At 42.2% G+C, this 12,928-nt stretch overlaps 1 protein-coding gene across 1 annotated transcript in view; it reads left to right on the top strand.

Annotated features, from left to right (window-relative positions):
* Positions 1-11,953, top strand: part of LOC108790098 (UPF0462 protein C4orf33 homolog) — a 28,212-nt gene extending 16,259 nt beyond the window's left edge. The window contains exons 2-5 of the mRNA XM_018560294.1: positions 1,030-1,090; positions 5,271-5,322; positions 10,010-10,209; positions 11,639-11,953. Coding sequence (XP_018415796.1) covers positions 1,030-1,090; positions 5,271-5,322; positions 10,010-10,209; positions 11,639-11,729 — 404 coding nt within the window. The 3' untranslated portion in view covers positions 11,730-11,953. The remainder of the gene's footprint in view (positions 1-1,029; positions 1,091-5,270; positions 5,323-10,009; positions 10,210-11,638) is intronic.
* The last annotated feature ends 975 nt before the right edge of the window (positions 11,954-12,928 follow it).

Raw genomic sequence — 12,928 nt, 5'->3', positions numbered from 1 at the left:
AGTTGAGAAGAGGGGCACCATACAGCTATATGTCATAAAGGGACAGAGAAAGTCCATGCAGCAACTGCTGCAGTGACACGTGGTACCTCTTGCTCTGGGTGAGGCATTCCCCAACCTCGTCCCCAGCACGTCCTGCCCCCGCCGGACGAAGCCACACCCACTGTCGGAAGCCCCACCCCCATCTGACGAAGCCCCATCCCCCAAACTACTGTAAAGGAGGACTGGGAGAAGCCTCCCTGTCCCTCATTTGCTCTTCACTGCTGAGGCGCTCCGTCCATGGCAGGTTACACAGCAGGGAGGATTTCCCTGCTGTGTAACCTGTTAGATGCTGATCTGAATGGAGAAAAAGGGGTCAGCTTCAGACATGAAGCTGACCGCTTTTTCCTCCATAATTCTAGGTGAGGCTCTGCCTCACCTGCAAAACAAAATCTTCTGCCCCCATGTGCTCCAAGATGGAGACTCTCATAGTTTAGAGTTAGGACCGCACTATAAGAGGTGCCTTGGCGCGGCAGTGCGGCTTTCACATCATCTGCAGAAGACGTGTATCCAAACCTCTGTCATTGTTCTTAGTGGTGAGACAAGTTGTTTTACATGCTGGTTTGTGAGTGTGCCATGATGCCTTTCTACTGTTTTTCTGCCTCACCTGCCTCCCCTGACCGCACGTCCCTGAACTGCTGCCACTGAAAAGCCTGGGAGGAGGGGGTGCCAGTCACAGTTTTGAGCAGACTTGGGTGAACTCAAGCCCAGGTCATCTCTACTTTTGAGATGCTTCATTCAAAATTTATTGCAGGTGCAGTTGATCTGAATTTGACCTGCTTTCACATTCCTATAGATATGTATGGGGATAAACGCAATTCTGAATCCAACAAAATCAGATCAACACTGGTTTTTATACATTTATATTCTTGGAAAGATAGTTTGAAATATTGCACTGTTATATGCAAATATACACATTTCCAGTATTTTGCAGTGCTGAAAAACATGTTTACTTATTATTTACACATTGCTTACTTTTTTTTTTTTTCCAAGTGGTGGAAGCATTTTTCTTAAACCATGAAAAGGAACAGTATCTTGAAGTTGAGCTTTGCCCGTAAGTATAATTAAGCAACCCTATTGTTACATGGGGAAGGTTAGGAAGTGCACAATATACTGTGCAATGGGAAAAGTAGCTTGATCCTTAGACTTCTGTTTGTTAATGACTGACGCACTTTTTAAATTTTTGCTGTGGGATTCTTCTACGGGAATAATATACTTTCTTACTAAGTGCACCCACACATATTATATATTTTTTTTTTTTTGAGAGGACAGATAGCGATATATATTTATATCCCATACGTGCGCCTAACACCTCACTTAGTATGAATAACACATAAAGAAAACACTTTTTCTCTAGTTTTGATTATTTTTATTTTTTAGAAAAATAGCACAGCTAAAAAAAAAAGCATTGAAATAAATTCATTTGGAAACGCCTCACATGCCTAGGATTTCATAGATTTTTGTGTACTTATCGGCCTAAAACTAAAAGCTAACTTTTTTTCTCTAATCACTAATAGTGTCTAGGTAAGGTGCCCTACAATGTCACTGTCATTAAGTGTCCCTAACTGTCACACTTAGGGACAGCGACATACTTTGAACAATGCCGTCGTGAGGGGTAAATGAAAAAAAATAACCCCTTAGGATGAAAAACATTTTCATTCTAAGGGGTTAATTTTTTATAATTTATAATTTTTGTATATTTTTTTGTTATTTATTTTTTACACTTAAAAGAAAACTATGGGGTAACCTTTTTATCCCATAAATCTCTTTAGGGTCACAGGAGGACATATACTATCGCCCTCCCGTGATCCAAAGCTCAGTATATGGCGGGCAATTGCCCACTATATACTGAGAGCATGCAGCCGGGACAGATCCCATCAATACTGTCGAGATCCCCCACCCAGCTGGCTGATTGACAGCGGGCTCTGCCCATCTAGAGGCAGAACCAGCTTTGCCTGCGCCCTCCACCGTCCGCTTCTTCAGTCAGCGCTGGAGGATCGGAGAGCGGAGGGGGGGATCCCTGTGGGGAGCGGTGGACTGGCAGCCACCACTCTCTGCAGGGAGATGATCCTAAGTGAACGAGCGACAGTATGTGTTCGCTCACTTACTGATCTATAGAGTCGACGTGTGACAGTTTCAATGTCACACGTCGGCTCTGACTATGGGGATCAGGGTAAATCACTTACCTTATAGTTCTCCTTTAACACTTTTTTTTACACTTTTATTTTGTCAATTATATCAAGCAGTCACTATGACTGCTTGATAATTTAATACATTTTTTAATGTTAGATTATTATTGGCTGTTCCTAAATTTAATTTAATGCCTAATAATAACCATAGTGATACTGATCCTGACAGCATGTCAGGTTCAGATCTTGCTAAAGGCTTCTGATCATTCCCAGACGATCAGAAGCCTTGAAACATTGTTTCAGCATAGAAATATATTGCTACATGTTTCTGTGCTGAAGAATGTAACAAACAGCCTGTACACATCAAGAAGTCCCGATCTCTACAGAGCTGTTAAAACTGAAATAGAGCGGTATGCACACTGTTCTGCTATTTCAGCTGTTATATACCAGATCGCTAATACACTGTTTCCCCAAAAATAAGACCTACCCCAACATTTTTTGGAATTGCTCAAATATAAGACCCACCCCGCAAATAAGACCTAGTTGTGACCATTCCCAGGGCCGGTGGTGGCATAAGGGGGAACTTGAAGAGCTGAGGGAGAGAATCAGCGGTGCCAATGAAGCCAGCGCTAGAGGAAGCAAGGCGGCAACGCAGGGAGCAGAGCCGCATAAGCCGATGTTTCCTCTATAGCGCGCTTCGCTCATTCTGGTTACCAAATTGCTCCTGGAAACGTATGGCACCCCTGATTACCCTCTACTCCTAGAATGAGATCCTAATAGGTTGGACTTGATGGACTAATGTCTTTATTCAACCTCAAATACTATGTAACTATGTAACTATGTAACTATGTTATACATTAAAAAAAAAATAAGACCTACCCCGAAAAAAAGACCCAGTGTGTTTTTTTTGAGCCACAAAAAATATAAGACAGTGTCTTATTTTCAGGGAAACACGGTAGCCATTTGGTATTTGTAACCGCTTAATTCTTTCATTAATGTAAGAATTAAGCTTTTACAAAAGCTTTTTTTTTTTTTTTACAAAAGCTTAATTCTTTCATTATGGATGCCTCAATACTGAGGCATCCATTAATGAACGGTAACTGCTAATTCTCAGCAGTTACCAGCATTCCTGAGTCCCGAATAGCTGCCCACGTACGTGAGCAGTCATTTGGGCAGTTAATGATGGAGATGTACAGTGTAGATCTTCAGTCGTGAAGGGGTTAAAGTAGTATTAAACTCCAATTTTTTCAGTAATGAATCCAGATCAAACAAATATACGTTGCCCTGCAAAGTATTTCTTTACATTTTTGCACAAACAGTCATGATCTTTCCAAACAACTGGCTCCAACTCTCTCAGCTCTGCTTCCCTGTTTCAGTCTGCTGTGGCTATTGTATTCTGAGGTTGAGCATCTGCCACTGTCCGAGTACATGAAAAGTGACTGAAGCCTATTGGCTGCAGAGACATTGGACGAAAATCAGCAGTCTGGCTCCTTTGACAAAAGTCAATTCAGTAATCTACTTTTGTCAAGCCAGCTAAGCCACACACTAAGGGGGTTCACTAGGGTATTCACTAAAGAGCCGAAGGATTTAGCCGGACGTTTGGCTAATCTTTGGGCTCGATTTCGGTTGCAGGAGAGCGCTCCCTGCAAAGTTTTGAGAATTAGAATACATTTTTTAAAAAGTGTGGGGTCCCCCTCCCAATTCATACCAGACCCTTTAGGTTAGGAGGGACCCCTAATGTAAAAAAAAAAGTGTGGGGCCACACGCACACCATACCAGGCCATATGCCCTTGGTATTGGGAGGGTGCTTTTCCAGGGGGGACCCCCTGGAAAAGTACCTAGTCCCCATGCAGATGAGGACAAGGGCCTCTTCCCCATAGCCCTGGCCTGGTGATTGTGGGGGTCTACGGGCAGGGGGGTTCATCTGGGTACCCCCTTTCATAAAGCGGGCACCCAGATGCCGCCCCCACCCCTTTGTGAATGAGTAAGGGGTAGTTGTTAACCCTCATGCACCAAAGAGTTAAGTGAAAAGTAAATAAGCATACAACACCGTAAGAAAAAAATCCTTTAATTTAACAAAAAACACGAACACCGTTTTCGGCAAGTCCTTTGTCAAAAAAAAAATCGTCCAACGCTGTAATTCCAAGGTCAATCAAGTCATTCAGCTATGCAATCCAGCATCAATCACGATGAACGGGATGAAAAAAAAAGTCCCGATGCCCGCTCACCCATCTGCTCCGAACGAACGCCTGCCACTAAATGACAGATTTGACAGCCCCACTCACTAATGTAAACAGATGGCGGACCGGGTCGTGACATCATGAATTGCTCCACCCATTGGTTTATATGCCATTTCAGGACAGTGAGCTGGCATGTAATGAAAACAAATAGACGGAGCGAGTTGTGACGTCTGGTAAGACTTTTGGAGGGAAAACCCACACATTTATTTATTTTTACATCGGGGGTCCCTTCTAACCTAAAGGGTCTGGTATGATTTGGGAGGGGGACCCCACACCGTCTTTTTTTTTTTGTTGTTGTCAGTTTTCATTAGCGAACAGAATGACCGAGCCGAATGCTGCATTCGGCTATTCACTCTCTGCTCTCATCTACATATTTATTTTATGTGACAGATTTCATTTATTCTATTTCTGGAAGAAAAGTCAACTAATTTATATGATTAGGCTGTCCCTGAAGTTTTTCTGGGGAACATCTAGAATTTCCCAAGATGGGGAAGCCTTGGTATTGTTTAGCCTGCTTTGCACTTTCCTTGTTGCAACAAACAGCAAAGCAAGGTGTGTATCCCTCTACAAAGAGAAGTCTCATTTTAGAAAACATAAACCACACACTGCTTTTTTTTGTTGTCTGATATTAAAAACAGAAGGTGGCGATGGGCAAGTTGCTGTTTTATCTGAATGTGTTATAATCTTATGATGAGTAACAGTGCAGCAGTGGCTGAGTATAATGCAGTTGTGCAGGTGCTGCTGTGTACTCAGTGTGAAAACAATCATACCTGCTCTACGTGCCTCTCTTTCCAGCTGTAGAGTTTAGGTACTTACATAAAAAAATGACTCAAGTATATACTGCTGTGAATTTTTATTTTTGCAGACACGGGCACCATTTGGTGCTTCTTCTCTCTCAACGCAGGCATATTTGGAAGGTAAGTGAGGGTAATGGTTTTGCTGAAGTTTCAAATCCTGCCGAGCAGCCTGAAACACGGATCATAAACATTTAAAACAGCAGAAAATCAAATCGTCAATTCGCCACTGCAGAAACCAAAACGAGCTACCTGGAGGATAGTCCTTCTTCCCATTCCCCCTTCCTTTCATTTACAGTTCTTCTCTGCCAAGCAGCCATTTAATAAAATGAAATTTCTAATTAAAGCTGGCATGTTCTGCGCAAAACAGTTGTCAGCTATAAAACAGGAGGGCGGGCGAAGATTAGGCATAATACAGTTTAGAAACCTTCAGCATCATCCTTTCTTCTTAACTCCGTGAGTAATTAGTGGTGATTTGCCAAATTTAGAACGTTCGTGCACTCCACGGCTCTTGGCTTCATCACAGAATGATTATACCTAATTGATAATTTGAACAGAGTGCTCAGTGCATCTGTATAGCCCCATACGTAATAAGAAATCTACATTGGTTGAAAGATCATTTAAACTTGTAGTAATAGTAGCCACAAAGAAAACAACCCTTCTTTAAAACACAAACGTCTCATTGCCTATTACTTGTGTAGGGGTGATTATTGATAAATGGTGTTTTTTTTCCTGAAGCAAAAATATTATTTACTTTAGTGTTTCAGTGTGTATAAAATTAATTATTTTACAGTCTGAACATGTATGTATTTTTATGCTCAGTTATATATTTTGTTTTTTATAGGCATTTATATTGCACTGATAATTTACACAGTTCTTTACATACTGTACATTCACATCAGTCCCTGCCAATTAAAACCGGGACCATTACACCTAACAGCATGTCTTTAAAGTGTAGGAAGAAATGAGAATACCTGTAGGAAACCCACACAAGCACAGGGAGAACATCCAAACTCCTTGCAGATAGAATACTAGATGAATCTAGTGCTGTTGGTACTAAGCTGGCCATAGATGGCTCAAATTTCAGCTGATTCAGCAAAAGTTGATTTAAAAATTGAAAACTTATTGGCTGAACAGTGACTGCATCCTATCAGATACAGTTTTGTTACTCAGACAGCTGCGGATGCTGTGGCTGCCTAAATACAATATCCAGCACTTGTGATTCCTTAATCCACGCTATTGATTTCTCTATCGTACATCACAGGAAACGGGGAGTTATTTTCTGGAATCATGGGATATGCACCTACCTCAAGTGATTGCACACTGGCAAATCAAAGCTGTAAGGGCAGCCTTGTATAATTCCTCCCACTCCCAGCCTGCCCTAGTTTTTTGATAGCTTCCTTAGGTTATGGACACCTTTTCTCTGCTCTGAGAGAAGCACATTCTTTTCGGCATTTTTCTGCTCAAAACACTTCTAGCAAGTTTCCCTAAGATTCTCCCAGCCACTGCACCTCATATCCGCATCAGTTTTCTTCTGGGCATAGCCATGGTGGACCATACCTGGACCCTGCCGGAAGAAAGATGTGGGGCTAGACTGCAATGCATTTGGAGCACTGGATACTGCGTGGTGCACTTACCTTGACACCTTGTGCAGAGTGTGCAGTTGCCACGGGGTGCTATACAGGCCCAAGACTGTGGGCCATTTTAGTGCAGCTCTGTCCCTGAAGACCCCGTTTGGCGGTTATGCCCACCAGGAGGGGGAAGATTGGATGGCACATATCCCCTTTAAATGACTACTGTCCCTGTCTGGTCATCGCCATGAAGTCCACCCTATTCTCGATCTAAAGATTTTCAGTTGCAGACTCTCTGTGAAAACTTGATTGGCCAGACCTCCTGTCCCAAGGACTGGTTTTCAGCCCTGCTTCTCGGTCACTGGCTTTAACGGTCTGACAGTTGAAGTCCAGGTCTTAAAAGACAGAGACCTTTTGGTTGCTGACATTCGAACACCATGTAGCCTAGGAAGTCGACCTCCCGCAAGGAAGGCTTTTTTCACTTGGTGCGCAGCAAGAAAGTTATATCCCAGGAGATACTCCGTAAAACACCACCTCATCTTTCCTCCAGTTTTGCCTAGACCAGGCCAAGCCTTGATTACTATCAAGGATCAAATTTCTGCCTTGGCAATTCTTTTTTCAGTTGCTTGCTCCTCACTGGTCACGTCTGGTTGCTCATGATTTCCACCCTGTATGCACTTTGGTGTCTCTGAAGAACATCAACATAGTCCTGTCAGCGCTGCAGAAGCCTCTCTTTGAAACTCTCAAAGATATCCCTTCGGCCCTACTAATTCGCAAGATGGCCTTTGCTCTGTCGCCATCACTTCTGCCAGGCATGCTTCCGAATTGGCAGCCTCTTAAAGAATTTGCTGACTGTTTTCCATTTTATGTATATAGCTGCAGGCGAGTGAATTAGAAGTTTAATGGGTTTTGAAAAATGAGTACAGAATTAGTGAATTTTTACAAAAGCTGCAAATAAATGTGAGAAAACTCAACATCGGAGCTGATGAAATCAAGTAGAACTGACCATGTATATTAGAACAATCGATAGCTTATATTGGAAGTGGCTTGTATTGCAATTTTCTAATTGACTCCCATTGTAGTGAATTTATTTTCTTTCAAATTTGAAATTCAGATTTCTCCTTTTTAACAATAAGAAAATACAAAACTTATGCTAAACAAAGATCACAAAAACATGTAACCAAAAATTCTGGTTCACCACTAAGTTCTTTTGCAGCTTTAGAATAGAATTAAAGCAGAACTTCAGACAAAAATAACAAGATAAAGTTGAATAGCCCATCAAAAGTTAAAATAACTAAACCAGCTTTTGTTGCAATTTTCAGCTTCAAGTTCAGAGATTTCTCATGTAGTACTTTTTTCTACTCTTAGATGTTCTCAATCTGATGCCCAGCATTATTCAACCCACTTTCTCTGAGCCCAAGTTGTCCTAGACTCACCCCACCCCAGCCTGTGACTGGACAGTAAGAGCAAAAGCAGCACAATGATGAGCTCATCGTTCTGTCACTATACTTTCCCTATCAGAATGCTTCTGGTCAACACTTAGGCCCCATTCACACTGAGCGACATGAAAATCGCGCAATTTTGAGCGATATTGCGCGACGAATGATATTGAGCGACTTGTCCCTATTGGGCTGTATGCAATCGGGAGCAATATCGCTCGAAATCGCTTGAAAAAAGGGTCATGTAGGAGCAACAAGCTACCAGCGACGAGCTACAAGCGATATTGAGCGACGAGATGTGAACAGCTCCATTGAAATGGATTGGAGAAGCTACATAGAGCGATATCGCGTGGAAATATGAGCGATATCGCTGCATAAATCGCTCAGTGTGAACGGGGCCTAAAACTGATTGTTGCTTGTACCGCTTTCCATCTCACACTCCAACCCTGCTAGAGGCTGATACCAGTTCAGATCCATTCAGAAAATACACATGTAGCTCTGTTCATGCAGACATAAAAGTACCAAGAAGCGCAGTTCCTTGTGTGTATTGTGTGTATTGTGTGTGTGTGTGTGTATGTATGTATGTATGTATGTATATATATATATATATATTTATGTGTGTGTGTGTGTGTGTATATCTATCTATCTATCTATCTATCTATCTATCTAGATAGATATACACACACACACCTATTGTAGGCTCCTAAATTTGTCTTGATATTAGCCTCCATTGATCTCCTGCAAATCAAGGCTCAGATAAGGAGAGGAATGGTCATCCAGTTAGGCTCTGCTGCAATGAACATGTAGCAGAGAGAATGACGTGAGCAAAATAGTGACTCATTAAGATGCTGTTGGCCAGTCAGCAAGCTGGGGGGGTGTTCCTACTCAATCAGTACTGAAGGAGAGGTTCTGTCTGTGCTGCCTGAATTACAAGAGTGGCTGAACAGGACTGCAAATGCTTTGACAGGTAAAACAGTTTGCTTTTAGTTTGTGTTTAAACTGTATATTCAGTCATTTGTCTGAAGTTCACCTTTAGCTGAAAATTCCAGAATTAAGCACACATATACAATGCTCTACAGTTAAACAGAAATTAATATTCTCCCTGCCCTCCCTCCATCATTTCCCATCCTGTTCGTGTGTTTACTATCCAATTACCTCCTCACGAGGAAATTCCACAATGGAAATCATGAACCTCTATTGCAGGTGTAGCTAGTGATGGTGAACCGGAATACATCTGAACTGCACAGGAGAATCCCCTGACGTTCCGGTCATGATATACATCGAGGCCTTTGGAACTGTAATATGTGTATTGGCACCAAGCTCCTAAAATACTGTATATCAGAGCGAAATAGATGTGTTAGTATTCAAAGCCTAGTTTATTCTCTGTTGTTTCAGAATGTTACAGTATACCACCTTGTACGCTATTCTACTGTATTATACCTGTCCTTCACAGATTAAACATTCATAAGCAATGAAAGGTAACTTGTCTTCAAATTCTTTTGGACAATTCTGTTCCCCAGAGAAATTTCATGTGGTCCTATCCATATATAGCATAGCTAACTAGCAATTTCTCATGAGACCACTGAATTCCTCTGTGCAAATATGGATGAGCCTGTCTATTTGGCAGCAGTGTTTGTTAGCATGTTACATTTGTCTTTGTCATGAGGAGACTTTGTCCTTCACGCTTCCACAACCGCAGGATATATTGTAATATGCATACCATGTTTTTTCTAAGGCCTTTATGTAATCCTGAGCATAAGTGTATATATGTAAAATTATCCTGGTTGATTCCCTGCACAGGAGTGTCTGCCACTGTCCTTTGAAGCATCCATAAAAGAGGTGACCTGGAGAGGCTGTGCGCTACTGCCCTGGGAATACTTCCCTTCTTCAGTAGACCGTTTCAATGGCTTTGCTATACACGGTTCTGGCTCACAGAGAACCTATGAGTCACTTTATCCAGTACCTGAAAAGGAAATACTAGCGGGTCAGCAACCTGATTTGTAAGTGTGAAATGGCCATGTTGCCAATATTGATGCAGACAACTATTTTAGTATGTGAAAGCAATGATTGATTTCTTCTTACAATGCTCTCAAGGCAAAGGGAAACAAAGAAGACAGCTGGAACTGAAGCGCGGCTACTGTTCAGGCTTTAATTGCTGACTGGAGACATTTGACAAAGTTGTTTGCTATTGACATGATGTGTACAGTGATGTTTACCGGTAAAAGCTATTTTCAGGAGAAGGTTTACAGGGACAGAAATAGACAGTCGGTTTGTTTTCCAAGAAACTTTTCCTTCATAATAGTAGAACTCTTGTCTCATTGAAGAGCATGTTGTTCAGTGTAATGAGCTAGTCTAATAATTACACACAAGCAAGCATTTTCCCTCCTTTGCTTGCAGTGGGAGAGATGTGCATTTATGTATGTACCCACCTACTGCACCAAGTTATGCTGACTGACAGCACTGATGTGCAGTGCAGAATAAAGGTGGCTATAATGCCAAGAGTATGTGGCCACATCAGTCCTTTTTTTTAATGCGTCTTTGGCTAACTCTTAAGGTGCCCATACACTGTGCGATTATCGCGGGAAATCCCACGATCGTGCGATAATCGCAAAGCGTATGGAAGGCGTGCGACCGTCTTTACTGTACGGTCGCACGTCTTTTGTCTAAGGAGCATGTTCGAAAACCAGCCGAAAATCTTGTGATTTTCGGCTGGTTTGTGGCATGCTCGGGAGACAAATGCCGAACGGGCCAGTGTGCGCACACGCACACTGCCCGTTCAGCATTGTGGTCATCGGAAGCCCGCCCCTCAGCGGGGCGGGCTTGAGATGATCGCAAGTACGATCTGTCTGTCCAAGATGGGCAGATCGTACGTTTTTTTAATTACTTTACAACCATCGCAAGACTAAGGTCTTGCGATGGTTGTAAAGTGTATGGTCACCTTTAGTTATGGGTAATATTGTGTGATCAATGTAAATGATTCTTAGCTTCTTCAGAGAGGGGATTCCTGGACTGGGGCTTGCAGGCAAAAATACAATTTACTTATCCTGTGCCTTATTTCCTGCCTCCATTTTATTTAACTTAATGGTCTCTACAGCCCATAGGTGCTGTGAGATGTGCAGCACACAATCAATGTCCTCCAGACATTACACCTGATTGGCTTCTTTGGGTACAGACTCTGTTTTTCCTTTGATTCAACAACTATAGATCAGTTCCAATAATTCTACACTATAGCAAACGATAAGTTTTTTTGATAGAACAGATTCAGGATATGTAACCAGTTAAGCTGAAATGAAATGTGCTTCAGTTTTTTTTTTTTTAGCTAGTCACGTGTATAATGAAAATTAAATAATAGCTGCACGAATTAGAGTATCCACTTATCAATGTATTTAACAAAATTAGAACCATGCTTTATCTTCTTTTGTTTTACAGTCATCGCTTGGAGTACTTTAAGCCTTTTAACTTCCATATGTTGATGGGCGAAGAATGGAAAGAGTCTGAATCCAGCCTCTGGAAAATGTAACTTGTCTGAAGATGTGCATTTGTGTTATGAATGTCTTCTAATTATTCAAATCATCATTTTTTTTATATCAGCAGGGATAATCTTTGCATAATATATTACACTCTTGCAAGTTTTTTATTAAAGTTCCTTAACTGCAGAGAAGCAGTCACACTAACATCACCTTGATACAGACCCAAGGATTTTATTCTCCATCAGCACTAAATCTAATGCTTTAAAGAGACCGGGTTCCCACATTAATAATATCACCACTAATCTTCACATAAGATTATATGTCAAATTGGCTTGTTTCATGCATTTAATTATCATGAATAATGTAAATATTGATGATGATATTATGATGTTGAACAAGCCGGAGACTGCTGCTAGGTGCCACCATTGATGTGACATCAGCATCCCCAGGCAGACTCAGAGCTGTCATTTAATTCAGTGGTTCTCAACCTGTGTAACCTCAGGACCCACATTTGTCCTTGGTCATTAAGTCGCGACCCAAGTCGCACTGCAATGGAACGCATGACATTAGGGTACCACGCGTTCCGATGCGGGTGTACGAACTGTAGGTGGGAGGTGCATTTGGAGTACCATTCAAATGAATGGCAACGCAACACCCCTCCTGCACCAGAATGCACAGTAGTTGTGATTGTATGGTACAGTGCGTTAATCGCACCTTGCTGTGCAATTAACGCACTGTACGTGTGAATGGGCCCATAAAAACACTGACATACACACACAATCTCTCACACACTCAGACATTCACACACACATACACACTCCAAAATTTTTTAGTTTTTACAATTTTTTTTAAGATCCACCCAGTCTCCCTACCTTGCGAGAACTGGAGTGGATCCTCAGCCTGGGGTCCAGTGTAAGCTGCCATGTTGTGGCGGTGCTCCATTCATATGTGCACTGCTTCTACAGCACTCTTGTGTGCCTTGTAGAGGTGCCAGCAGCCAGAATGTGACAGCACTCTGGTCCAGGCACCTCTACAGGGTACGCGAGGGAGCTGCAAGCAATGCACGTATGGATGTAGCTCCCTCGCACTTGTACCCCCCCCCCCACTCCACCTCAAGCTGACACTTGGCGCCGGGCAGCATTGATAACAGGGCAGAGAGGTGGATAGTAGGAGCTCGCACATAGTAGACCACTGAATAATATCTGCAATAAGACCTCGTCCACTATGCATGTACTACAGTCACCTCCTA

This window comes from Nanorana parkeri, unplaced genomic scaffold, assembly GCF_000935625.1.
Source record: "Nanorana parkeri isolate BGI_ZX_2015 unplaced genomic scaffold, ASM93562v1 scaffold446, whole genome shotgun sequence".
Lineage (NCBI taxonomy): Eukaryota > Metazoa > Chordata > Amphibia > Anura > Dicroglossidae > Nanorana > Nanorana parkeri.
Note: the sequence above shows the minus strand (reverse complement) of the source record. Positions and strands in the feature narration are given on the sequence as shown.